The 27060-nt window shown below is 29.0% G+C and overlaps 5 protein-coding genes across 7 annotated transcripts; all 5 read right to left on the bottom strand.

The window, feature by feature from the left end:
- Nucleotides 1–410: 410 nt before the first annotated feature.
- Nucleotides 411–4684, bottom strand: LOC130672351 (uncharacterized). Its single transcript, XM_057476896.1, has 6 exons — nt 4470–4684; nt 4098–4387; nt 2850–3472; nt 2619–2723; nt 671–829; nt 411–602 (listed from the first exon to the last, which is right to left on the bottom strand). The coding sequence occupies exons 1-6, from the start codon at nt 4526–4528 to the stop codon at nt 549–551; spliced, it is 1290 nt and encodes a 429-aa protein (XP_057332879.1). The 5' UTR covers nt 4529–4684; the 3' UTR covers nt 411–548.
- A 1058-nt stretch (nt 4685–5742) lies between these two features.
- LOC130672353 (odorant receptor 83a-like) lies at nt 5743–9008 on the bottom strand. The gene is made up of 6 exons (XM_057476899.1): nt 8947–9008; nt 8591–8880; nt 6437–7056; nt 6248–6352; nt 6028–6186; nt 5743–5829 (listed from the first exon to the last, which is right to left on the bottom strand). Exons 1-6 carry the CDS (start codon nt 9006–9008, stop codon nt 5776–5778), a joined length of 1290 nt encoding a protein of 429 aa, XP_057332882.1. The 3' UTR covers nt 5743–5775.
- Nucleotides 9009–11187: 2179 nt separating this feature from the next.
- Nucleotides 11188–18085, bottom strand: LOC130672347 (uncharacterized). 2 transcript variants are annotated; one of them, XM_057476890.1, is made up of 6 exons: nt 17932–18085; nt 16806–17092; nt 15155–15777; nt 14270–14374; nt 13643–13801; nt 11188–11524 (listed from the first exon to the last, which is right to left on the bottom strand). In XM_057476890.1, the coding sequence occupies exons 1-6, from the start codon at nt 17994–17996 to the stop codon at nt 11462–11464; spliced, it is 1302 nt and encodes a 433-aa protein (XP_057332873.1). In that variant the 5' UTR covers nt 17997–18085; the 3' UTR covers nt 11188–11461. The 2 variants fall into 2 exon arrangements, with proteins under 2 accessions (XP_057332873.1, XP_057332874.1); XM_057476891.1 differs by having other exon boundaries at nt 16806–16906.
- Nucleotides 18086–19971: 1886 nt separating this feature from the next.
- Nucleotides 19972–23944, bottom strand: LOC130672355 (uncharacterized). Its single transcript, XM_057476902.1, has 6 exons — nt 23592–23944; nt 23232–23521; nt 21244–21863; nt 21055–21159; nt 20790–20948; nt 19972–20146 (listed from the first exon to the last, which is right to left on the bottom strand). The coding sequence occupies exons 1-6, from the start codon at nt 23651–23653 to the stop codon at nt 20093–20095; spliced, it is 1290 nt and encodes a 429-aa protein (XP_057332885.1). The 5' UTR covers nt 23654–23944; the 3' UTR covers nt 19972–20092.
- Nucleotides 23945–24039: 95 nt separating this feature from the next.
- Nucleotides 24040–26685, bottom strand: LOC130672354 (uncharacterized). 2 transcript variants are annotated; one of them, XM_057476901.1, is made up of 4 exons: nt 26531–26685; nt 26427–26449; nt 26163–26345; nt 24040–25744 (listed from the first exon to the last, which is right to left on the bottom strand). In XM_057476901.1, exons 1-4 carry the CDS (start codon nt 26605–26607, stop codon nt 25596–25598), a joined length of 432 nt encoding a protein of 143 aa, XP_057332884.1. In that variant the 5' UTR covers nt 26608–26685; the 3' UTR covers nt 24040–25595. The 2 variants fall into 2 exon arrangements, with proteins under 2 accessions (XP_057332884.1, XP_057332883.1); XM_057476900.1 differs by having other exon boundaries at nt 26163–26449.
- Between the last annotated feature and the right edge of the window lie 375 nt (nt 26686–27060).

The raw sequence follows: 27060 nt of genomic DNA, 5'->3' as shown, positions 1-27060 counted from the left end.
TTTTCGCGCAACCGCTAACCATTCTACGGACAATACTTCTAGATTTAACATCGTCTATACTAATGTGCGCGCTTGGCCTCCAATTTCAAAATCGAGTAATAGTCAAAATACTTACTTTGGTTTAAATTAGTCTTTAAAAAAGAAAACGAAAAGAAAGTAAACACTAACTATAAATAAAAAGTGACTATTTTTCGGATGAAAGAGTGATACCCTGTGAAAAAAAAGGAAACCTCTCTGGCCTATCAAATCTTCGGTGTCAGGCTGTTCAGTTTTAAATTCAACTCCAGGCGATATGTTTGAAATAAATTTAATAAATTTGGATATTATAATTCGCAGAAAATAGCAACTGATAAACCCAATGTTACTCCGACTAACAAAAGAAAAAATAATTTACTGATGATATGGTTATTTTTACCTTAAGGTGTTTATTGATATGATGTTACATTAATTATTTCTCTACGATAAGTATTCATTGATTAAATAAACATTTTTAAATATTGTATAAATAAATGTGTCATAGAAAAGCTGTCAGTAGATTTAATTACAACTTAATTGGAGACTGATGTAAGTAACACAAAAACAGAATATGAACTCTTCAAGATCTAAATTAAAATAAAAGTATTAGAGTATATTTCAATGAATATATTTTTATTTGTATAAATATTTATACTGATATGAATGTTTCCATGGTTAAAACAAATAGCCCTCCAGCACGCATTTCCAATGGCTGCATTGTTTTTATCATTGATGTTGTAACAAGATTTTTAATACTACTATCGTATTTATTTTCCCAGCCAGACATCCACTGCGAAGTTGTCAAAAAATCAGCCTGAGAAATATAAGTCTTAATAAGGGACGGGCCGGAATAAGTAGGGGTGCTGAGTTAAAAATTGACTTATTTATCGTAATTACTCTGGGCTATGATTTTCCGTTCATGTTAAAACATAGAACAAATTTTTATATGTAATTAGAATTTTTTTTTCATTTTCGGGTAAAATGGAATAGCCTCACAACGATGAAAAAAAATTTTATCTCAACGAAATTTAAATTAAAAAATTTGATTTCAATTCAAAATTATTGGTGTACATTCGTTATAATTGTAGAGAATCTTATCTTTATTTGATATTTTTAACATAATTAAGTATTCCGATAAACTTCAAAATCATAAATTTGAACATGTGGATACACGGAAAGATTGGAACCCGACTGGTTACTGTTCTGCACCCGACTTAGTACGGTACTGAGAAAAAATTCTCGATTGTGGTGCAGAACCACACTGATTACTGTGCGGGACCTGACTGATTGACATGCGCACACGACTCAGTCAGGTCCCGCACAGTAATCAGTGTGGTTCTGCACCACAATCGAGAATTTTTTCTCAGTACCGTACTAAGTCGGGTGCAGAATAGTAACCAGTCGGGTTCCAATCTTTTCGTGTGGTTTTCAATTTCAAACTTCATAACTACACGGAAAGAAAATTATGGCAGCGGTTCCCATAATTTTGTGAAATTTTTTCCTATACCATCATAGGAATTACGGCCATAAATTATGGGAGCGGTTCCTATAATTATAGGAATATTTCCAATAATTATAAGAATAGTTCCTATAATTATGGGAATGATACCCATAACACTATAGGAATGGTTCCTATAATTATAGGAATAGTTCCTATAATTTATAGGAATACTTTCTATAATATTATGGGAATCATTCCTATAATTTATGGGAACCATTCCCATAAATTATAGGAACCATTCCCATAAATTATAAGAACCCTTCCCATAATATTATGGGAATGGTTCCTATAATAGTATGGGAACTATTCCCATAATATTATGGGAATGATTCCCATAATGCAATTGGAATGGTTCGTATGCCATTATGGGAATCATTCCCATAATATTATGAGAATAGTTCCCATACTATTATAGGAACCATTCCTATAATATTATGGGAATGGTTCCCATATTATCATGAAAAAATTAATTTAAAGAAGTGTAGTAATCACTTCTATAATACACAGAAATATTATTAAACATAAAAACAAAAATTCAAACATTGAAAAAAAAAATCGTATTTGGCGAAAAAACATTAAAATTTTTAACAAGAATTTTTTGACAGCACAAAACATTCAAGAAAATTCAAATTTTGGGAAATTTCTACACTATTGTGCAAAAAAACAATTTTATGATATTATAGGGATGGTTCCCATAACATTATGGGAATAGTTTTCATAATATTATAGGAATAGTTCCTATACCAATATGGGAACTATTCCCATAATAGTATGGGAATGATTCCCATACCATTATGGGAATGGTTCCCATAATGACATGGGAATGGTTCCCATAATGGTATGGGAATCATTCCCATACTATTATGGGAATAGTTCCCATATTGGTATAGGAACTATTCTCATCCTATTATGGGGATAGTTCCCATAATATATGGGAACCATCCCTACAGTAGTATAGGTACTATTCCCATACCATTATGGGAACCATTCTCATAATGCATAGCAAAACTTCCCATAATTTTCTTTCCGTGTATACTCTTTTTTGTTATGTTATATAACAACTTATATCTTTTCGATAATAATGATTATGTTATTGAATTACCTGAAATTTGAGTTCATTGCCTAAAGCACACCAGTATAGTAAATGAAGAAATCCACCAAGTAAATATATAACAGCTCTGACTAATATTTGTTTATTATCAGAAAACTATCAATTTTAATAAGAAGTTATGGTTTTTTTTATCTATTTTAAATATCACACTGAAAAAAATTGTGGTTCTCCTAACTACAATTTTTTCTCCGTATGCATTTAATTGAATACTTTGGTATTTACCGTTACTGCCAAATAACCATTGAGACACATAATAAATAGACTACCACCAAGTTGCGCCATCAGACAGGAGCTAAATGTATTGTTGAGATTATTTATTATTGTAATAAGTCTCCAATGATGTTTTATGCAATTTTTGAATCTCCATTTGAAACAGTCATTGATAATATCTATTTCTCTTTCTTCAAATGCTACAAAGCTATTAATTTTTTTCTGTTCGTCCTCGATATTCAATACGTTAAATACTGTGATGTCATCGATGGTGTCCCGGGTAAAGCCGAAAGATAAAATAGGTTTTAGTGGCACACTAGTGCAATTCTGATAATTTGATGACAGAATTTTGAATTGAACTGTCGTCCACCGTAGAAATTCTAGGCTTATGAATTCTAGGGTCATCAAACTAACGAGATTGAAGGCTGTTGCGTAAGACTGAATGAAATATGCAATTTCAAAAAACGGTGATATCGTTGTGTCAAACGGAAAAATAGCTCTGCAAGGTAAATCTCCAGTCAATAAGGATAGAAATATTAATACTGTTCCCAAAAATACGGTGCAGCTGATCACTAGGTAGCAATCCATTGTTTCAAAAATCGTGTACTCTTTTACGAGAATCAATACTCCTAAATCTATAATTTAAAACAATTTATTAAATCAAATTCATTTCCGTATTTATAATTACTACCATCCCGTGCGAAAAAAAAATGATTATAAAAAATTAAATTAGCATTTATCGTTAGTCATGATGAACTTTCACATTTAAAGCGCCGTAAAACTGTAAATGAACGTTTTTTTAACTGTAAAAAATTTGAAAATAAAAACACTTGATCTCGAATTTAAAGTAAACGTATTTTGACTTTAAGTTAAATTACTTTGTTTATCATTCTTATACTTTTTTTTTTTATAGTCAATAGTCGTTCTGAGATATTTCAGAAATTGTTGATTTCGACTTTCATATCAAGAAATTTTTAAATTTTGATGAGCAAGCAAAACTGCTGCTAAAGGAATTTTAAAAAACATTCACGAACAAGTCAAAATTTGTTCATACAAAAGCCTGTCTTAATTTTATACGTTTTATTTGGCCATCGCTTTGGGAATTTTTTTATAACCAATTTTTCTTAGACGCGGGTAAAAATGTAACCGTTGTTTTAAATATTTTTTATGTTTCTTCAATAATTCTTTATTGAAAAAATAGTTATATTGAAAAATTATTATTGTTAATTATAGTTAATATTAAAATATGATTATAACTACCATGTGACTTAAGTAGTACATCAATAGGATTACGAATATCATTAATAAGTTTCAATATTTTGTGACGTACACTGTACGATTTTTGTATTTTAAAATATACCAAAATCCATCCAGCGATGATACATCCATCAGATGCGACAATCATCAAATCAGTGCAATTAGCCACAGCATCAGCAACAATTGTTAAGCCATAAATAAGTGTCATACTTTGACTGAATAATATTATAAAGTAAATAAATATTTTACGATACATGGACGTTGAATCCTTAAAATCAAAAATACCACAATGTCTGTAATAATTAAATAAATATCATTAATTCTTCATGACAATTTATCTCTGAATTGGGCATATTATTTTTTTTTTATAGTCACCTGAGAATAGAAATACTTTTGTTCAAAAAAAGTCGATGTGTTTCAATCGAATTATTCATGACAAATGAAGTAAATTTTTTTTTCCCTTCTATTCTTTTTTTTCAACAGAAAGAAAATTATTGGGAAAATAACACGCAAGCTCTATAAAGTGTAATTTTGTAAAACGTTCTGGGAAAATGCTTCTCGTTTTCTTAATACTTTCTAAGCTCATTTTGTTATTTTTTCTAGAGCGTACTATAATATTAAGTATGATTGCTTCAAATTGCGAGTCTATAGCAAGTGGCAATTTTCATAAAACACTTATTGTATTTCAATGAATTTTCTATGAATATTTAAAGAGAAATAATTTTCTATTGAATTTATTGTAACTGACGCCGTTGTGGTATCGAAAAAAAAAATAAGGGGTTAATAATATTGTCTTCTACACCTCACCAGTCAATCAATTGTATTTGTGTAAGGTGTGTAAATCCTTGTGTTTCTTCATGTTTTACCAAATCAATCAATAGCTGTCAGTTGAATTGCGGAAGCCATCATGAACAGTTCGCACCTTAGCAGTTTTTGTTTTCGATAGTTATTAATGGCGGTTAGAATTTTTTCTACTAGTTTGAAACATCAAGGATTTATTCTTACAAACTTCTTTTTTTTTAGGTTCTCATTCATCAACACATTTATTATCATATTGAGTTGTATTACAAATTGAATTTTGACTGATGTTCACTTGCAATCTATTTTAAATGATCAATTTTGTCTGATAGGAAAAAATCATTTTTTTAAGGGAGAAAGCCCATTTTGTTCCAAAATAAACAAAAACTTTTTTTTGAATGGTGAGTAGAATTTTTTTTTTAATTTTCTATACACTGAGAAAAAAAGTACTATTTTTCAAACAAGAATTTCTTGGTTCAAGAAAATTCAATCAAATTTTTTTTTGTTATTATATGGATTTGATATTATATTATGAGTAAGCAAAAGAATAGCTTTACTTGAATTAAATAAAAATTATTTCCTTCAATTCTACGAATTCTTGAGGCAAAATTATTTATTCTTAAAATTATCAAGAATATATGTTCTTGAATCAAGTAAATGTTCTTGATAAAAGTATTTTTTTTTCTCAGTGTACACATAAGTAGGAAATAATTTTCATACAGTTTTAATTTTAAATCTAATTCTAATTTATTGACTGATAAAGATTATTTTTCTACATTTATTGTGTACATATAACCTTATAGACAATATATATCGAACTTTTATTTTCATAGTATGTCATGAAATTAGTCCATTATTGAATTAAAGAACTTGATTATCGTCATTAATCCGCAACAGTTGTTAATAATATAAAGACAGAATACGAACTCTTCAAAATCTAGATAAAATATACTCAAAAAAATGACATTTTTTATTTCTGCTATCATTAATACATAGGGGAGAGTGGGGCGAAATAGGCACATTAAGAAAAAGGGGCTTATATGAAATATAAATGTAAGCCTATTTTGTTTCCAGTGAACCATTTTGCCCCTCCCCCTCCTCTATAGATATGCAAGAGAATATAAATATTTCTTACTGATATAAAAGTTTCCATGTTTAAAACGAAAAGTCCCCCGGCACGTATTTCCAGTGGCTGCATTGTTTTTATCATTGCTGTTGTCACAAGATTTTTAATACCACTATCGTAATTGTTTTCCCACCCGCACATCCACTGACCTGTCGTCAAATGATCTGCCTAAAAAAAAAATCAATGCATTGCAAGTTAGTCATAAAAAAAAAAAAAAATTTATCTTTACTTCAAATTTGAGTTGATTTCCAAATGCACACCAATACAGTAATTGGAGAGATCCCGATAATAAATATATGATATATCTGATCAATGATTTTTTATCATGAGGAAACTGTTAATTAAAAAACAAAATTTATATAGTTATCAGTTACTGAATGAATAAAAATAGTATTTCATTTACTATTTAAATAATTACCATAGCTGCTAGATAACCATTGAAACAAATAATCAATAGACTCATACCGAGTTGTACCATGAGGGAGGTTTGAAAAGTATCATTGAGATCTTTAACAATTCTAATAAGTCTCTGGTGATGATTTATACAAGTTTTAAATCTCCAATTAAAAGAATTCTCAATATTATTTATTTCTTTATCTTCAAATGCTACAAAACTAGTTATTTCTTTTTGTTTATCCTCGATATCAAATAAATTATGTATTTTAATGGCATCAATAGTTTTCCGTGTTGAATCAAAAGATAACATTTTTTTCGAATCACCTTTACAATTTTTATAATTAAATGATAGTACTCGTAATTGAAGCGTAGTGTATCGTATCAATTGATAGCTGATAAATTCCAAAGCTATTATATTAACAAGATTATAAGCTATAGTGTATGCTTGAATAAAAAATACAATTTGGTAGTATGGTGACGTTGTTGTATCAAAGGGATATATTGCTCTACAAGGTAGTAGCCCGACTATAGCTGGGAAAATATTAATGGCTATTATCATAAGCAAAACAAAACTTATCGCTAAATAACAATCGATTGCTTCAAATAACATGCACTCTTTCACATTAACCAGCATTTCCAAATCTAAATATTTAAAAAAAAATATATCATTTAAAAAAGTGCATAATTTTATTCAAGTTATCTAACAGGAACCTAAGCGACACAAAAAAAATTTTGACTTTTTGTTAAATTCAAGGCGATAATTTGTTATCATGTTACTAATTGTTGAAAAAACTCAACAATTTTTTTTTTTCGTGTCGCTTGGAAAGCTTTGATCTATTATTTATGCAGGGTACGATTTTTTGAACACGAATTTTAATAATTTTTGTAGCTGTTATAATTATTATTTTATCAAAAATAATTTTTTCTAACTATAATTAGAGTTTTTCCGGGTCCAAAAAAAGGTAAGTTTGAATTGTTTGACTTAATTCAAGTCAGTTAAGCTAAACCGAAATTAAATTTGACTTTTTTAATGTAACTGGGTACATCGTGGCAGAGGCAGCTATTTGGTCCGAGTGTGACTCGGGCGACCACCAAATCAAGCAGCATTGAGCATGAACGTTGTTTTGATTATTAAAATAAATATATATGTATATATATATATACATATATACAATTCCAATAATATACACATATATTCATTTTAATAATCAAAACAGTAATGGAGTAACTTCCCACTAACATACAGATCTTATGATCGGACGATGGATGAGCTTTGAGCTAATAACACCGAACGGTGTAGAAGATAACACCCACACCGACTTAAAAGTACACCGTGCTAGCCACTAGCAAAAAATCGTTAGCTGCTAACGAAAAAATCACTTCCAGCAAGCGATTTTCAATCGCTACCTGCTAGCGGAGAAATCGCTAGCTGCTAGCGAAATGATCGCTTGCAGCTAGTGATAATTTTTTTCAGTGTACATAGTAAGTCAAGTTGGCCAAAAGCAAGTCTGAAATCAATGAAAATTTGAAGATTTGGACTTGCTTTTAACTAACTTTACTTACTCAGTATCCATTCAAAATAAAAAAATCAAATTTGACTCAGATTTGGCTTGATCGACTTGAATTCAAGTCAAAAAAGTCAAACTAAAGTTATTTTTTTGACCCGGATTGACTAAAAGAAAATCGTGATTGAAAATTATAATATAGGGAAAATTATTTTTGATAAATTAATAGTTATAATCTATCCTAAAAAAGTTCGTGTTATGTCACCGCTTGTAGTCGCCATGGCAACGTTTGTTATAAAGACTCTGTTGCACTGGCAACAGTTGCCATAGAAACGGTGGCTATGGGGACTGTTATCGTGGCAACGGTTGCCATGGAGACTGTTGGTCATGTTAGCGGCTAATAGGAACAATAGGCATCCATAATGAATATTTTTAATAATGACTTTTTCATCAACGGATAGTGGAAGGTAGTTATCGAAACATTACAAGAGGCACAAAATAATGAACGCGCGTCAGCGCACAAAAGCATTCTAGTAATTAAAAAAATTAGTGTATGATAAATCGATCAATGGGTAAATAGATAACGGGTTAAGGCAAGAGCTTTCTTTTTATCTATACTGATAGTTGTTTAATTTTCAATTATTTTATATGATTAAGACAATTATATTTACCTGAAGATTGACTTAGTACATCAACAGGATTATGGATATCATTTATGAGCTGATAAATTTGGTGGCGTTTACTATAAGCTATTTGCTGTTTTGTAAACGACATAAACCATCCTGTAATAAAACATCCATTATCTGCGAACACCATTAAATCATTGAAATTCACTATAAGATCAACAATCATTGTTGAAACACAAATAACACCAATAATAACGGTAAATATTCTTATAAAATTATTTAAAAATTTTCGATGCATCGACGCGGACGAATCATAGGTTAAAATTCCGAAATATCTAAAAAATAGATTTTTGTGTTAATAATATAAGAAATATTAACTTTTTTTCTTTTTTTTTTATTACCTCAGAATAGTGATAGCCTTGTTCAGATAACGCCGGCGCTTTTCAATAGGTGATTTCTTCATTATGGTTACTGCTCGTGTAGAAGTCATATTTTTTCTTTTTAATTCGTTTTTCAGCAGACACATTTTAATTCGAAATTTTTTTTGATAATAATTAATAAGTTTTAATAATTGCAATCATTTTTTGTTTAAATAAAATTGAATTTTACGTTAGCCGGTGGAATTGTGTTCAAATATGTTTACTTTTAAATATTTAAACATTACAAAGATTAACTTTCACTAATTGATAATAATTTAAGTAGGAAATGGGAGTTCAGAAGAAACACTTAATCTAGATATGTACACTGTAAAAAGAGCGGTCTTAAAAATGAACTCATTTTAACGCCGCCCGGTGTTAAAAGAAAATTACACCGGTGTAGGAGGAATAATTCACCGGTGTTAAATCGGGGTAACCGGTATAAAAGCGGAGTAAAATCGGTGTAAAAGCGGGGTAACCGGTGTAAAAGCGGAGTAATACCGGTGTAAAAGCGGGGTAAACTGCTTCCGCTTGGAGTGTTTATTTTAAAGATAATGAAACACAAAAAAATGTCAGTAGTTTATAAAAATTAATAAAAAATATCATTTATTAACAAGTATAGTGATCGAGTGAGTAATAATATTCACAAAGTAAAATATTTTAACACCTGTAAAGAATATCTACACCGGCGGCGGCGTTATTTTAACACCGGTCTAGAATATTTACACCGGCAGCGGTGTTATTTTAACACCGGAGAATTTTTTTTAACACCGGTACAGAATATTTACACCAGTGGCAGCGTTATTTTCACACCGCTTTCGGTGTTGAAATTTAACACCGCCGATTTTAACACCTACACCGCTTGGACTTACCCCGGTGGTTTTTTACAGTGTATGAATACTTGAATTTGGATAAAATTGGTAGATATCGTACACTTTTCCTAACTATAAACCATTTTGAGTTTCTTACATAGCTTACTATAATATTCAAAATGATAATTGCTTGATTATAGCGTGTCTATAGCGTTACAGTTAGTAATTTTCACAAAAAACTATTTGTATCGACCGCTTATGTGGAAGAAAAGCTACCAAAAGAAAATGAGCTTATTATGTTATAAGCTTGCTTTCATCGTTCGGTTGTTCGAGTGTCAAGTATAGACATACTCATAGTTGTTTGGTGGGCTTTTATTTCAATATAATTTTTCTTCACTTCTGTATAGCATCGAAAAAAATATTTTTTAACAAACACGTTTGATATTTTATTCCAATATTGTTATTGATAATAAAATTGACTAATGAACAAAATTTTCCTTATTTTTTTTTTAAATAGAGGTAGAAATTTTATAATTTTTATACCTAATGACATTGTAAAAATAAACCGTAAGTGGAAATTGAACCTGTGAGTGAAATTGAAAATCGATTCTTTGAGTTGCTTTTGATATTCATTTAAATTTAAATACGGTTTTAATAAATAAGTTGATGGTAAGTCCCATTCTTGCTTGGATACTAAAAATATAAATGCCAAACGAAGGAAAAATGTCAAATTGCACTATAAATAAGAGCCGTGATTAAAAAAATAATACATTTTTTAACAATTGTCAGCAAAATAAAATGAACAAAAAGAATCACTTACAAAATTTAAGCAAAAAATTACATCTAGAAAATTATCATGTAAAAAATTCAAATTATGTAGAAGTTATTGTGAAGTTTCCTGTTTTTTATTTTTTCAGCAAATTAATTCAATAATTTTTTTTTTCAGTTTTGTTTAAAGATGGAAAAAAACAATTGCACTTTTACTTCAGAGTATCAACAAATAAGTGATGAATAAAATGTTAAGATAAAAAAAGTTAAAAAATTGATGAAATAATTTGTAAAAACTTGAATTTATAAAAAAAAAAAAACAGGATATTCAATTATTACAGATTCATTAAAAGCAGTTTAAAATACGAAACAATGATAATCACTAATGTTTCGATGATTAAAAGTAAAGTATTGGCTGGTAGAACAGAAAACTATCAAAATAGTTATTGGCGTAACTAGTAGGGTAAGTGATTCATAATGTGTCTGCGCGATGCTTTTAGCATGAGTCGTAGGTGCGCAGGCACGAGCGAAGCGAATGAAAAAAAATTATCTTTTACTTTTTAAATATTCAAGATAGTTGGGAGTTTTTAAATTCAAAAATGACTAGAGATATATCTCGATATACATTTCACATATATGTCTCAATCTATATTTTACATTACATTTACCGTATCGTACATTAATTTTTAATTTATCATTTATAACCATACATATTTGCTATACAGATGATGCATAATTCTCATATATATATTTTTCCATGTGGAATTATATTGAGATTCGACGAAAGAATATTATTATAATTATATGTAGATCCGCATTTCGGGATTTTTATCACAGATGACTATTTTTCGTAGGGTAAAATATATTTTGAAACTAAATTTTTAGACAATATTGTTGTACTACTTTTGATAATTGCATTACTATTCATCGTCATTGTGAACTGAATTAAGTATCGCAAAGTACGAATAAGACTTTTGGATAACCTGAAAACACGAAGAGAAAATAGAAGAAATGGTTTCAATAAATTATAGGAATCACTCCTATAATGCATAAGAATTATTCCCATGTGTATAAAGAAACCATTTCTATACATTATAGGAAATGTTTTCGTTTCAATTGAGTTTAAATTGCTTCTTAATAAAATATCTCTATGAGATTATACAATTGAATTTAGTTTTTTGCAGTGAAAAGAGTGTAGAAATGTTTTTGTGTGAGTGAAATTGTCGAAGAGCAAGAACTGTCAGTAAAGCACCCTCAGCCATTTCACGTTTGAGGTGTTCAATTGATATATATATATGTATGTTTATAAATTATTTTAATGATAAAAACAGTATTTGTTTTATTTTCGAGTTATACCGATGCTTAACTTTTTTTTTATACAAGGAACCGATAAGTCAGTGTTAGCGAAAAAATCGCTTCCAGCTAGCGAAAAAATCGCTCTCAGCAAGCGATTTTCAATCGCTACCTGCTAAAGAAAGAATCGCTTCCAGCTAGCGAAAAAATCGCTTCCAGCTAGCGAAAAAATCGCTTCCAGCTAGCGAAATAATCGCTTGCAGCTAACGATTAAAAATCGCTAGCTGCCAAAGAAAAAAATCGCTAGCAGCTAGCGATTATTTTTTTCAGTGAATAAAGATATTGGCATTATTTTTTTTTTTTTTTTTTTTTAGTTACTTTACAACTTAAATTTTCAATTATTTTACATATTAGATATTGCATAGCAAACGTCATAATATTTTCAAATACTATTGAAACCTATGAGATTTTTCCTCTGCTGACAAGCGATTTTAAAATTAAAATGCAGCTGTGTGATGGATGTTGTGGCTTAATGGATGAAAATGAACTGAATGTTGATCACAGTTGGCAATGTAGATTTCTAAGTTTTCCACCCGCGTGACATAATGAGCAGATAATGACACTTTATTAAATCCATCATTGAATACCCTTGTTACACATACTGTACTATTATTTGATGGGCAGACAAGTTCCAACGCAAAATAATTTTAGGATAAAATTTAATAATGATTTGCACCACACACGTGTTGAATAGAATACCGCGCACAACACGTGGACTAAAGCATTATCCGTAAAACACATTATTTTTAGCTTCCGTCTCCGGGGTAGACTAAGCACTAGTCTTCGGCTTATAGTCTTACATTTAGTACACTGATAGAAAATTTATATGGACTCAAGAAATATTTTCTTGAGCCAAGAATTTATTTCTGAAGAAAACCAATTGTCTTGCTTCAAGAAATTCTTGTCTTGATTTAGATTTTCTTGGCTCTATAGATTTTGTGTCTTCGATGGATAACTCTCGTGTCTTGACCCGAAACTATATTATCTTCAATCGATACTATCGAATTCTTCAAGCAAGACCACTTGTCTTCAACTAAAAATGTCGTATTATTATTTTAAGAACTTTAAATTTTTGGTTCAAGTAATAATTCCTTGATAGAAGATGTTTTTAAAGTAATGAAAAAAAAATTTTTTTAAAAATAAATTTCTACTTTAACATATCTGAAGTAAATGAATGTAGTCCTAAAAAATCACTTTAAAACTTTTTATTTTTAAAATAAAAAAAAAAGTTTTTTTTCAAGCTGAGTAAATTTATATCTTGATTTAAAAATCGCGCCATTCTCGAAACGAGTCGGTAATGTCTTAAACCTACATTTTGCCTATCTTAATCCAAGAGCAAGAAATTCTTGAGCGAAATATGTCAGAATTTTGTTTCAAAACAAAAAAGGCTTCATCGAAAAATCAAATTCTCAAACAAAGAATTTTTTTTCTCTATCTGAGAATTTCAATTTTTTGGTTCAAGGATTTATTTCTTGAATTGAAACAATTAAAAATTTTGAAACAAGAACCACATGTTGAAGAAAAAATTTTTCTTGAATCAAGATAGTTTTTCTATCAGTGTATCATATGATGTACTCAATTATAAATGTTTCTTTTTACAGATATCATGTGAAAAAAACTTTCATGATAGTTACTGTGGTGACTGTAATCATTCGAAAAAGCTTGGAAAGACATAATAGGGCTGAGTTTAAGCATCAAATGACATATGCTTTTGTGGATGAATAATATTAGTAGTAAAATTACTTTACCGCTAGATAAGTCGCCAAAGATAACACGAAAAATTTACCAGCCGTGATCTTCAATGGCTCTCTACTTTCTATTAAAGAATTTATTACAAGATGACGTATTTCTGAATTGATTTCTTTCTCCCAACCCGAGTTATACTGGGATTGATGTAAAGTTCCAGCCTGTAATACATTAATTGATAGTGATGGTGAATAATGTTGCATATAATAAGAGATCCAAGAGGCAAATCGGGATAACTAAATAGTAATGAGTCAAAATTTAGGAAAAAAATTGAATGAAAAGTTTGTAAAAGAATTTTTAAAAAATATGTAACACAGTAAGTGCACTAATAACTCATCGAACGCGATAAAACTCGAGTAACTATTATTTAGCAAAGGTCAAATAGTCCTTATTTCCGTCTAAAAAAAAAAAAAAAAAAAATTATAGCAATAGAAATTAAAAATTTGTTTTATTTGTGATTAGAATATAAACGAAAAATAAAAAATTTTCAGATATTTATGATTGAAAGAGGGCATTTTTCTCAAGCATCACCATTTTCTTCGACTCTCTAATATCTCAAATTTTTAAAAAATAAATATGAACAACAACAACGACAAAAATAATAATAGTAATAAGTAACGATAAAATACCTCATTCATTAACAAGTTACCAAAAATACACCAGAAACCTAAGTGACACATTTCCGAACACATTAAAATTCCAGTGTTTAAAATAGCCGCTTTCCTTTGTCTATTCTATTAAAAAAACATAAAAGTGGTTAATAATAATAATAATCATCATTATTTTTATTGTGACTTATTTTCGAAAGATTCAGTCATTTCAAATGGTTGATTTAAATGTTCAATGCGTTAACTGTAACTATGTATGTATCTAAACTTGGCTTAGATTTGTAAACTGCATAAGATTATTATTTAATGAATAGAAAAATGGATCTAAAGTACCATAAGTTTTTTTCAATTTTATGTGACACCATGATAGATATATTAGTATCAATATTAAATAAATAGTAGAAACAGTCTAATGTTAACATATTGATAACGCAAATTAACTAACAAGAACTTGAAATCCTGAAGGTAATTAATTTCGTAAATTATCTAAAAATAAAAAATAGTAAATTTCGATCTGATTATATCAGATGAGATTCGATTTTATCTTTAAAGGTTTTACAAGATATCGGTGTGCTTGATACATTAGGACAAATTAATTCATGAGTGATTCTGCCATAAATAAAAGATATGACCAATAGTATGTTTTCCTTATATATAGTAGTATCTTATATTATTGTTGTAGAGAAAAAAAATGCGAAAAGCAGTTGATCCTGCAGACCATCTCTAAATTTTTCCGCTATTTCTACATTCATTTAGAATATTATAGATATGTTTTTGAGCTCTTTGAGTAATAGACCAATCAATGAATTCATTCAAAGAAATAGCTATCATTATTGATCAGATCTAGGTAATTGAATCCAAACATACTAAATCAGATTAAATTATTGAATCCCGTGATATACTTACCACAACGATTTGAAATAAGCACAAGCAAACGAATAAGCAAGTTATAAATACTGTGAAAAATTGTAAAACACTGAAAAAATCATTGTAATTCTTAACGTGATTGATAATTCTTCGATGATGTTTCAAACACGTTCTATATCTCAAAGAAAATGAATCGTTTTTCACGTTAACTTCATCTTCATCAAACGGTACAAACAAATTTATCTTAAAATCTTCATCTTTAAGTTTAAAATATGAAAAGTTTTTAATTTTTCCATATGTGTCATCAGACATTTCAAAATTAGCACGAGGCTCCATCCAATTACAACAGTTTTCATAATTACGTTGCAATATAACTAATTGCACATTTTTCCATCGTATTAGCTCAATAGCGGATGTTTCAATTAGAAGAATCCATAAAGAACACATAAATATTGTCCAAGATTGGATGTAAAATACTGCTGCATATGCTGGTAATACAGTTTCGTTGAACGGAAAAAGTCCACGTAATGGTAATTTTGTATCCGAAAGTACTGCCATCGCTATTATTGTTACAGTAGTTGCTGCTAGGACAACAGCGAATATAATGAAATCCAAACTTTGATAAAACATTGTTGTTCTGATTTTTGTAAGTACACCAAGTTCTGAAATAACATATTTTAGAAGTTAAACGCTACGAAAAAAACCATTGAAAGTCCACGCTATCCAGGTATTAACGGTGTTAACTTTAACACCGAAAAAAGTGTTATAATCATACTGGTTACAGTGTTAAAATTTTTCCCAGTGTTAAGCGGTGCTAAAAAAAAGTGGTTTTATTTTTGAACTATTACAAATCGAATTGTGTTCCAAAAACAAAAAAAAATTTTATTGTTTCAAAAATTAATGATACGACAGATTTACAAATTTATGGAGAAATCCAAATAATATTTTAATCAAACAAATTTTAATAATTTTTAACTCTTGGTGAGCTCTTTTGATTGCCACCAAGAATCCTCGAATCGGTTGATTCGTTTCAAAGATATCATCCGACGAAAATTATTTTATTATCTTTTTTCAGTGATATGTATGTTTTTTTGGTCTAACAGTTTTTTGAGCTCGAAGAGCTAAAAAATTTACAAGTACTAATGTATTTGAGCTCCCTGAGCTCAAAAACAGCGGGCAATTTTGGGATTATCTCGCAGGGTTAACCGATTTTCAGATTTTTTTGATTTCGTTTCTTTTTTTATCATCAGCTAATTTTATTTTTTTTTTTTTTTCTTATACTATTAAATGAAAGTAAGCTAGTAAAGCTGCGCGTCGATCTAAGCGACAAATCAACTCGCGAACTGCCATCGAATTAACTAAATTGAAAAAACCAAAAACACGAATTTTTTTTATTATTAATTTTTGGAATTTATCTTTTTAAAGTATAACATGAGCGTTCGAGGTGTGCACTTTTGAATCTTTGTACTCCGATCGGAGTTAATTTACTCCACGTGTACACCTTTTTAACACTAGTTTGATAACACCACTAAGTAGCACCGCTACACCGGTGTGAGTTCATTCTGACACCGGTTTTTCTACAGTTTCTAGTTAAAAAAATATAATAAATTTATAAGACAAATAAAAAGTGCAAAGGTACGAAACTGTCTGAGTTGCTATAGAATACTCCATACATGGATATTTTACTTACCGGAACTATGACGCAGTTTCATAATCGGTGCGTGGACTGCTTCTATCAATCCAAGAATATTATTTTGACCAAGATTGACTGCAAAAGTTTTCGCCAGTATTCTAAGCATAGGAAATAAATATCCTACGTCATTTGTAATAGCTTCTAGATTACTATAATTTCTATAGATATCTATAGTTAGTGATGTTGTAACGCACATTACAACTATCCAATTGAATACCTTGATCACATTACCTTTGATACGCAAAAATAATGTGTTCGGAGTATAATCGAAGATTCCGATAATTCTTTAATTTAAACAATAATAATTACTTATAATATTCATTACACGGAAAGAAAATTATGGCAGCGGTTCCCATGATTTTGTGAAATTTTTTCCTATACCATCATAGGAATTACGACCATAAATTATGGGAGCGGTTCCTATAATTATAGGAATGTTTCCCATAATTATAGGAATGGTTCCCATAATTATAGGAATGGTTCCTATAATTTATAGGAACCATTCCCATAATATTATGGGAATAGTTCCCATACTATTATAGGAACCATTCCTATAATATTATGGGAATGGTTCCCATATTATCATGAAAAAATTAATTTAAAGAAGTGTGGTAATCACTTCTACAATACACAGAAATATTATTAAACATAAAAACAAAAATTCAAACATTGAAAAAAAAACCGTATTTGGCAAAAAAACATTACAATTTTTAACAAAAATTTTTTGTCAGCACAAAACATTCAAGAAAATTCAAATTTTGGGAAATTTCTACACTATTGTGCAAAAAAAAAATTTTATGATATTATAGGGATGGTTCCCATAACATTATGGGAATAGTTCCCATAATATTATAGGAATAGTTCCTATACTAATATGAGAACCATTCCCATAACAGTATGGGAATGATTCCCATACCATTATGGGAATGGTTCCCATAATGATATGGGAACTATTCTCATACTATTATGGGGATGGTTCCCATAATATATGGGAACCATCCCTATAGTAGTATAGGTACTATTCCCATACCATTATGGGAACCATTCCCATAATGCATAGCAAAACTTCCCATAATTTTCTTTCCGTGTAAGATTTAAATTTTTAAAAATCAACATAAATTACTTTAGAAACGCAAGAGAAAAATCTAAATAGATTCGATGAGATCCAAATGGTTTTCTTTCTTTCATTGTTAATGTTATATATTTTTTTGATGTTCAATGTAGAGCGTTATTTTAAGTTAATACTAATCCTTCTCACAGACTAATTGGAAATGATGATTTCTTTACGCGTTATTGCATTTTTACCCCATGTCAAATTCTATAAATACTCGCGTTAATCATATATGAGTTATACATTAATCATTTTCGGAAAAAAATTTTAATATTAAATTATTTAAATTATTCTATACATCATACCCTACTATCTATTGCATAATAAATTAAATAATTATAGCTTGCATTCGATTAAGTGCTCAATTTCGCTCACAGGTTCAATTTCCACCTACGGTTTATTTTTACAATGTCATTAAGTGTAAAAATTATAAGATTTCTATCTCTATTTTAATTCTTCAATGATGAAAAAAAAAAAAGAGAAAAATTTCGTTCATTAGTTAATTTTATTATCAGTAACAATATTGGAATCAAATATCAAACGTGATTGTTAAAAAAAAATTTTTTTCAATGCTATATAGAAGTAAAAAAAAATTATATTAAAATAAAAGCCCACCAAACAACTTATGAGTGTCTATACTAGACACAAGAACAACCGGATGATGAAAGTAAGCTTATAAGATAATAAGCTCACTTCCTTCTGGTAGCTTTTGCTCCACAAAAGCGGTCGATACAAATAGTATTTTGTAAAAAATACTAGCTGTTACGCTATTAACACGCAATTTGAAGCAATCATCATTATGAATATTATAGCAAGCTATAGTTCATTTTATCAAATTGTTACTTTGTAGAGCTTTCGTGTTTTTTTATCACGCTATCACTAACTTTGTAGTGAATAAAAATGAAACAAACAAAGAGTATATATTTACTGCAACATCAGTCATGAGAAATACGATAAAGGATACACATAGACTACACTGTAAAAAGAGCGGTGTTAAAAATGGACTCATTTTAACTCCGCCCGGTGTTAAAATAAAATTACACCGGTGTTAAAAGTACCGGTGTTAAATCGGGGTAACCGGTGTAAAAGCGGAGTAAAATCGGTGTAAAGGCGGGGTAACCGGTGTTAAAGCGGAGTAAAATCGGTGTAAAATCGGAGTAATACCGGTGTAAAAGCAGGGTAAACTGCTTCCGCTTGGAATGTTAATTTTAAAGATTATAAAACACAAAAAAATGTCAGTACTTTATGAAAATTAATAAAAAATATCATTTATTAACAAGTGTAGTGATCGAGTGAGTAATAATATTCACAAAGTAAAATATTTTAACACCTGTAAAGAATATCTACACCGGCGGCGGCGTTATTTTAACACCGGTCTAGAATATTTACACCGGTGGCGGCGTTATTTTAACACCGGTCTATAATATTTACACCGGTGACGGCGTCATTTTCACACCGCTTTCAAGGGTAAATTTAACACCGATAATTTTAACACCTACACCGTTTGGACTTACCCCGGTGATTTTTTACAGTGTATTATTTAATAAAACTATCACTCTTCTCAGGTGAACAAATAAAATAAATCATCAGATACTGATGAGTATCTTTCTATTACATTATTCAAGATCAGCCAAAAAAAAGATTTCATCTGTAAAAAAAGTGTGCCAAGTATGCATCTATCATAGTAAAAATTTTTTAAATCAAAATAATTACCAAGTACCTAAACGGCACATGGAAAAAGTTAACTTTACGTGCAATTTAAAACATCCATTATTTCGCTCGGATATAATTTTTCTATAATATAAAAAATGAAATAAAATGTATATATAATACAGATAGACTTGGCGAGTCAGTGAGATATTCATTTATGACTTATTTAAACCGATACTGACTGATTTAAGTGTTTGTAAACTTCTTGTTTTAATATAATTGAAAAAAAATTATTTAAAACTACAATCGGTTAAATTTTTCAATTTATCTGACTTTAAGCACTAGGGTTAAATTATTTTTATATTGTTTTAATTTTAAATTTAATTCTCATTTATTGACCGATCAAATATTTTTTTACATTTGTTGTATACATATCATTTTAAAGACAATGTATCGAATTTTTATTTTCATAGTATGTCATGAAATTAGTCCATTATTGAATTCAAGAACTTGATTATCGTCATTAATCCGTAACAGTTGTTAATAATATGAATACAGAATACGAACTCTTCAAAATCTAGATAGAAAATACCCAAAAAAATGTCATTTTTTATTTCGGCTATCATTGATTCATAAATACATAGGGGAAAGTGGGGCGAAATAAGCACGTTAAGAAAAAAGGGCTTCCCGATGAAAAAAGATTTTATACAATTGTATAGAATTATATATCAATTATATATGGACTATATATAATTATATATAAACTATATATAATTGTATACAATTTGTATAGAATTGTATATAATTATATACAATTCTATACAATTCTATATATTGCAATTATATAGAAATGTATATAATTATATAGAATTATATATAATTTGTATAAAATTGTATATAATTATATACAATTCTATACAATTCTATATATTGCAATTATATAGAAATGTATATAATTATATAGAATTATATATAATTTGTATAAAATTGTATATAATTATATAGACTTGTATACAATTTGTGTAGAATCGTATACAATTTCTATACAGTTATATACAATTGGATCGGGCCATTTTTTGTATATAATTTTATACAATTGTATAAAATCTTTTTTCATCGGGTTATATGGAATATAAATGTAAGCCTATTTTGTTTTCAGTGAACCATTTTGCCCCTCCCCCTCCTCTATAGATATGCAAGAGAATATAAATATATCTTACTGATATAAAAGTTTCCATGTTTAAAACGAAAAGTCCCCCGGCACGTATTTCCAGTGGCTGCATTGTTTTTATCATTGCCGTTGTCACAAGATTTTTAATACCACTATCGTAATTGTTTTCCCACCCGCACATCCACTGACCTGTCGTCAAATGATCTGCCTAAAAAAAATCAATGCATTGCAAGTTAGTCATGAACAAAAAATATAAACAATTCATTCATTCTTTTGAAGTAATGTCTTTGAAAAAAAAGAAAAATTATATTCACTTGAAATTTGAGTTGATTTCCAAATGCACACCAATACAGTAATTGGGTAAATCCCGATAGTAAATACATGAGAGCTCTGATCAATGCTTTTTTATCATGAGGATACTGTTAATTAAAAAATAAATTTGATATAATTATCAGTTACTGAATGAATAAAAATAGTATTTCATTTACTACTTAAATAATTACCATAACTGCTAGATAACCATTCAAACAAATAATCAACAGACTCCCACTGAGTTGTACCATGAGGGAATTTCGAAAAGTATCATTGAGATTTTTAACAATTCTAATAAGTCTCTGGTGATGATTTATACAAGTTTTAAATCTCCAATTAAAAGAATTCTCAATATGATTTATTTCTTTATCTTCAAGTGCTACAAAACTAGTTATTTCTTTTTGTTCATCCTCGATATCAAATAAATTATATAATTTAATGGCATCAATAGTTTTTCGTGTTGAATCAAAAGATAAAATTTTTTTCGAATCACCTTTACAATTTTTATAATTAAATGACAGTACTCGTAATTGAAGTGTAGTGTATCGTATCAATTGCCAGCTGATAAATTCTACAGATATTAAATTAACGAGATGATAAACTACATTGTATGCTTGAATAAAAAATGCAATCTGGTAGTATGGTGACGTTGTTGTATCAAAGGGAAATATTGCTCTACTAGGTAATTGTCCAGCTATAGCTGATATAATATTGATAATCGATATCATAACCAAGACAAAACTCATCATTAAATAACAATCGATTGCTTCAAATAACATGCACTCTTTCACGTTAACCAGCACTTCAAAATCTAAATAGATATAAAAAATATATAATATAAAAAAGGACATAATTTTATTTAAGTCAACAAACAGAAGCATAAGCGGCCCAAAAAAAAATTTTTGACTTTATGCAAATTTAAGGCGACAATTTGTAATCTTGTAACCAATTGTTAACTTAAATTCAACAAAAACTCAAAAACTTTTTTAGTGCCGCTCGGGAAGATTCGATCTATTATTTATGAAGTATAAGAATTTTTTAAAACGGATTTTGATATTTTTTTCCAGCTGTTATGATTATTATTTTATCAAAAATAATTTAAAATTAATATGTTTGACTTAACTCGTTAATTTTCCAAAACAAAATTAAACTTGACTTTTTGACTTAAATTGATACCAAGTGAGTCAAGTTAGCCAATAAGAGATTTTATTTTGATTAGCCTTTAGCTACTTTGACTAACGAAGTATCTATCTAAGTAAAAAAAAATCAAATTCGACTCAGCTTTGGCTTAGTCAACTTGAATGTAAGTCAAAAACGTCAAATTAAAGTTACTTTTTTGACCCGAGTTGACTAAAAGAAAATCGTAGCTTATAATTATAAGATAGTAAAGATTTTTTTTGATAAATTAATAATTACACTGTAAAAAGAGCGGTGTTAAAAATGGACTCGTTTTAACTCCGCCCGGTGTAAAAATGAAATTACACCGGTGTAGGAGGAGTAATACACCGGTGTTAAAAATACCGGTGTTAAAGCGGGGTAACCGGTGTAAAAGCGGCGTAAAACCGGTGTAAAAGCGGCGTAAAACCGGTGTAAAAGCGGGGTAACCGGTGTAAGAGCGGAGTAATCCCGGTGTAAAAGCGGGGTAAATTGCGTCCGCTTGGAGTATTAACGTTAAAGATTATAAAACACAAAAAATGTCAGTTCTTTATGAAAATTAATAAAAAATATCATTTATCAACAAGTATAGTGATCGAGTCAGTAAAAATATTCACAAAATAAAGTATTTTAACACCGGTAAAGAATATCTACACCGGCGGCGACGTTATTTTAACACCGGTCTAGAATATTTACACCGGTGGCGGCGTTATTTTAACACCGGTACAGAATATTTACACCGGTGGCGGCATTATTTTCACACCGCTTTCGGGGGTAAATTTAACACCGATAAATTTTAACACCTACACCGCTTGGACTTACCCCGGTGATTTTTTACAGTGTATAATAAATGAAAAAAATAATAATAATTAGTGAATAATTCGTTAAGCGTGACAGTTATCACACAAACTGATTTTAATGCCAGCAGCTTATGTATACAAACTGTATTAATATTTTTGGGTTGGAAAATAAATAGGTTGATTTTATTGATAATCGCCGCGAACTGTTGAAATGCAGTATTTACCTGAAGATTGACTTAGTACATCAACAGGATTGTGGATATCATTTATTAGCTGATAAATTTGGTGGCGTTTACTGTAAGTTAATTGCTCTTTTGAAAACGCCACAAACCATCCTGCAATAAAGCATCCATCATCTGCGAATATCATTAAATCATCGAAATTCACTATAAGATCAGCAATCATTGTTGAAACAAAAATAATAACAATAGCATTGCTAAATATTCTCATAAAATTATTTAAAAATTTTAGATGCATCGACGCGGACGAATCGTAGGTCAAAACTCCAAAATATCTGAAAGATAAATTTTCGTGTTAATAATTAAAAAAAAATTCACACTTTCTTATTTTTTTTATTTTATTACCTCAGAATAGTGATGGCCTTGTTCAGATAACGCCTGTGCGTTTCAATAGGTGATTTCTTCATTATTATTACTGCTGGTGTAGAATTAATTTTTTTTTTTTTTTAATTTGTTTTTCAACAGACGCATTTTAATTTAAAATTGTTATTGATAATAATTGCAATTATATTTTATTTAAATGAAACTGAATGTTATGTTGGCTGGTGCATTTTCGGAGTGAATGCGGACGGTTTTTTATTTATTTTTATCTCTGGAGTAAAATTAACTCCAGAGATAATTATTTTAACATTAAGCTCCGCGAGAAAAAAAATCCCTATTAATTTCTGTGGAGTGATATTTTTTAGACTCCGGAGCTCCGAGTGACAGAGTGAATTCGGATTGAAGTAAAATCCGAATTCACTCCCAATTTTTTTTTACCGTAGGCTTGTAAAAATACTTTATATGGATTTTGTGAAAGGTATTTTTGATAGGTTATTTTATTTGAGCTTATAAATAAAATAAAGAGCGAAAATGTAAATTTTCAAATCAATTATAAGGGTTAACGTTTTTTTTAAATGATTTTTAAAAGTGGGCTGTTGTACCTCGGAAAGAAATGAACTTATCGATTAAAATAATTGTAAAAAATGTTTGATTTACTCGAAGTAAATCGAAATAATTAATATCCGGTGCTCAAGAGCTGCAATAAATTACAACTTGCTTAGATTGACCCTCGTGCCCTGGTCTCCACTATAATGTTATGATTTATGGAGAAGGTGATAACGTTATCATTGTGATTGTCATCTTGGAATTTTTTGTCAATTTCTTACATACAAATTTATTAAAAGCTTTATTAACAATTTCTAGCATATACAAAATATTATAAAATTATCCCAATAAATACGAACTATTGTTGTGTGTATAGTAAACTTGCTAAAAAACGATCGAGTGAAATATTTTTAGGTTGAGCCCAAATATTTACACTCGAGATTTTTTCAGAGATTAATATCATATTGCACGCCTCGGAAGCGAAGCGGAGAGGTTGTGCTTTATAACCGACCTGTCAAGGTCACACGATTTCCACTCATTAAAGTGCATATATTTTTTTTCTATTACTCTTACACATTATGAAAAGCACATCAATATAAAGCTGAAACACTAATAAATAATCCTGATACTTTTTTTAATTTGTCTAATATGTATTAATATAAAAAAAAGTTTATTAAAAAAAATTTATCGTGGACGTCCATTAGTCTGTGGTTCAAAAAAAACGGCGTGGTACGGATATCTCGAGAACGACTTGACGAAACTACTTAATTTTTTTTTCAAAATTTTCAGAAATAAGCAAAGAAGGTTCCTTTCGAAAATCACTACTGTAGGCCTTCTCGTTTTTTTAAAAATAAATCATTACAATTAAAACCGGCAATCTTACATGTAAACAAACACACACTGCCGCCATTTTTCATTAGGAATGTTCTCCTTATTTATTTTTTTTTTTACTTTTATTACCGTATATTTACCATAGAAATTTCTATGGGAAAAGAGCGGGATGTTCAATTTTATTCGAAATTTAACTTTAAAAAAAAAACATAACATGAGCTTTCGAGGCGTGCACTTTTGGATTTTCCAAATTTGTTTTTTTTTATGTGATATTATTATCATTTAACGCAGATCATCATCAGTGGCTGTAATTAATAATACAAAACCGAATGTGAGCTCTTTATAGAACCTCTGTCAAAAAAATATTATGCATGGACACACACATATATATATATATATATATATATATATTTATATATGTATATAAATATACAAATACTTTAAACGATAATTTAATGATAATAAAAAATTATGAGTATGAAATAATTGTAGTTTTGTAAAAAATTAAATTGAAAAAGTATATAAATTTTCATACCAAAATGTCTCAATTGATAAAATAAACATACTACCAATTTTAATGATCAATTCCCAAATTACTATTATATTCGTCTTCCCAACCCGATATCCATTGATTGTACGTTAAGACTCTGCTTATAAAATATAAATTATTGGTAATTCTTGTTTGCAAATCGATATTGTTATAACTGACACGATAAATATCAAAAAAATAATTATTAATTGGTAGCAGTCGAATGTTGCAAACAACATATATTTCTTCAAAATTAATTCGAATCCAATTTCTAAATCATAATAATAAAATTTTTAGATTGATTATAATATTAATATTTTTTGTTTGATTTATAGCTTGAGACCACTACTATGAAAGTGGTCAAATTTAATTTTTTTTAAATTTCATTCTAATAGTAAGTTTATAGAAATGTATAATCAAAATGTTGCCTATTGAAAATGTAAATTTTAATAATTTTTCGAGTTAATAAATAAGTAAATATGGTTAAATTCACTTATTGTTTTGAGTTTTACTTTTTATGAAATTTAAAAAAAGTTTCAAAATTTAAATCAAAAGGTAGTCTCTTAAATATCCCGGGCCAAAAAATTATTTGATTTTGGCGTGATTTCAAAAATTGAAAATAAAGCAAGTCAAAATTAAGTTGTTTTTTTAACTCGGGATATGTTACAATATAAAATAAAAATGTTTACCATATGATTCTCGAAATGCTCCTAATGGACTTTGAACATCGTTGATTATCTCAATAATTTTATGACGTCTCAAATAAAAATTGTGTATCTTAGAAATTGTTATAATCCAACCAACTGCCACGCATTCATCTTCAACAGCCACTGCCAAGTCATTGTTATTATTTATCATAAAATCAGCTATAACTGTTGCACAATAAAAAAAATAAATGCTGTAATTGAATATCCTGATAAATTGATTGTATAATTTTTTATGCATCTTCGTACCGCAAGACAAAGTTCTACAGTATCTGGCATTCACAAATTTACGTTAATTAATAGTTTATAATACATCAAAGACAATAAAAATTCATCAATATATGATGATTTACCTGAGAATAGTGATGCTTTTGTTCAATACTAGTATTTCCTGTTCATTACTATGTATTTCAAATGTTATATTTTTCATGACTGATACTGCAGTCAATATGTACTCTTTGTTAGTTTTATTTTCATTCACTTTCAAATCAAAAGTGGCGCGGTAAAAAAACACGCAAGTGGTACGAAGTAGTAATTTAATAAATAATATTCTAGGAAACTGCTGCTTTTGTTCGAAGTACTGCTTACTATAATATTTAAATGATGATTGCTTTCAATTGCGTGTCTATAGCGTTTAAAGATGATAATTTTAACAAGACTTTGCCTTACATACCACCTTTGTTGCACAAAAGCTACAAAAAGGGGGTGAGCTTATTTTCTTATAAGCCTGCGTCATCATTAGATTGTTGGTGCATCAAGTGTAGACATACTCGTAAAATCGCTAGTGTGCTTTGATGTGAATATATATATATTTTTTACTCCCATTAAACATCGAAGAATTTTTTTTTTTATCAAACACGTTTGATATTTTATTCGAAAATTG

This window comes from Microplitis mediator, chromosome 7 (genome assembly GCF_029852145.1).
Source record: "Microplitis mediator isolate UGA2020A chromosome 7, iyMicMedi2.1, whole genome shotgun sequence".
NCBI classification, from domain to species: Eukaryota; Metazoa; Arthropoda; class Insecta; order Hymenoptera; family Braconidae; genus Microplitis; species Microplitis mediator.
Note: the sequence above shows the minus strand (reverse complement) of the source record. Positions and strands in the feature narration are given on the sequence as shown.

Coding starts and splice junctions, on each gene's coding strand:
- LOC130672347 (XM_057476890.1), bottom strand. CDS start 17,996: ATGAAAGAAAGAAAACCATTTGGATCTCATCGAATCTATTTAGATTTT. Junction 15,778..16,805: donor GAAACTGCGTCATAGTTCCG/GTAAGTAAAATA, acceptor ATGTTATTTCAG/AACTTGGTGTACTTACAAAA. Junction 14,375..15,154: donor GCTTATTTCAAATCGTTGTG/GTAAGTATATCA, acceptor TTTTTTTAATAG/AATAGACAAAGGAAAGCGGC.
- LOC130672354 (XM_057476900.1), bottom strand. CDS start 26,607: ATGAAAAATATAACATTTGAAATACATAGTAATGAACAGGAAATACTA. Junction 26,450..26,530: donor AAAAGCATCACTATTCTCAG/GTAAATCATCAT, acceptor TGTGAATGCCAG/ATACTGTAGAACTTTGTCTT. Junction 25,745..26,162: donor AGCATTTCGAGAATCATATG/GTAAACATTTTT, acceptor ATTATGATTTAG/AAATTGGATTCGAATTAATT.
- LOC130672355 (XM_057476902.1), bottom strand. CDS start 23,653: ATGAAGAAATCACCTATTGAAACGCACAGGCGTTATCTGAACAAGGCC. Junction 23,522..23,591: donor AAGGCCATCACTATTCTGAG/GTAATAAAATAA, acceptor TTTATCTTTCAG/ATATTTTGGAGTTTTGACCT. Junction 21,160..21,243: donor ATGGTTATCTAGCAGTTATG/GTAATTATTTAA, acceptor TTTAATTAACAG/TATCCTCATGATAAAAAAGC.
- LOC130672351 (XM_057476896.1), bottom strand. CDS start 4,528: ATGAATAATTCGATTGAAACACATCGACTTTTTTTGAACAAAAGTATT. Junction 4,388..4,469: donor AAAAGTATTTCTATTCTCAG/GTGACTATAAAA, acceptor TAATTATTACAG/ACATTGTGGTATTTTTGATT. Junction 3,473..4,097: donor TGTACTACTTAAGTCACATG/GTAGTTATAATC, acceptor TTTAAATTATAG/ATTTAGGAGTATTGATTCTC.
- LOC130672353 (XM_057476899.1), bottom strand. CDS start 9,008: ATGAAGAAATCACCTATTGAAAAGCGCCGGCGTTATCTGAACAAGGCT. Junction 8,881..8,946: donor AAGGCTATCACTATTCTGAG/GTAATAAAAAAA, acceptor TCTATTTTTTAG/ATATTTCGGAATTTTAACCT. Junction 5,830..6,027: donor ACATGGAAACTTTTATATCA/GTAAGAAATATT, acceptor TATTTTATCTAG/ATTTTGAAGAGTTCGTATTC.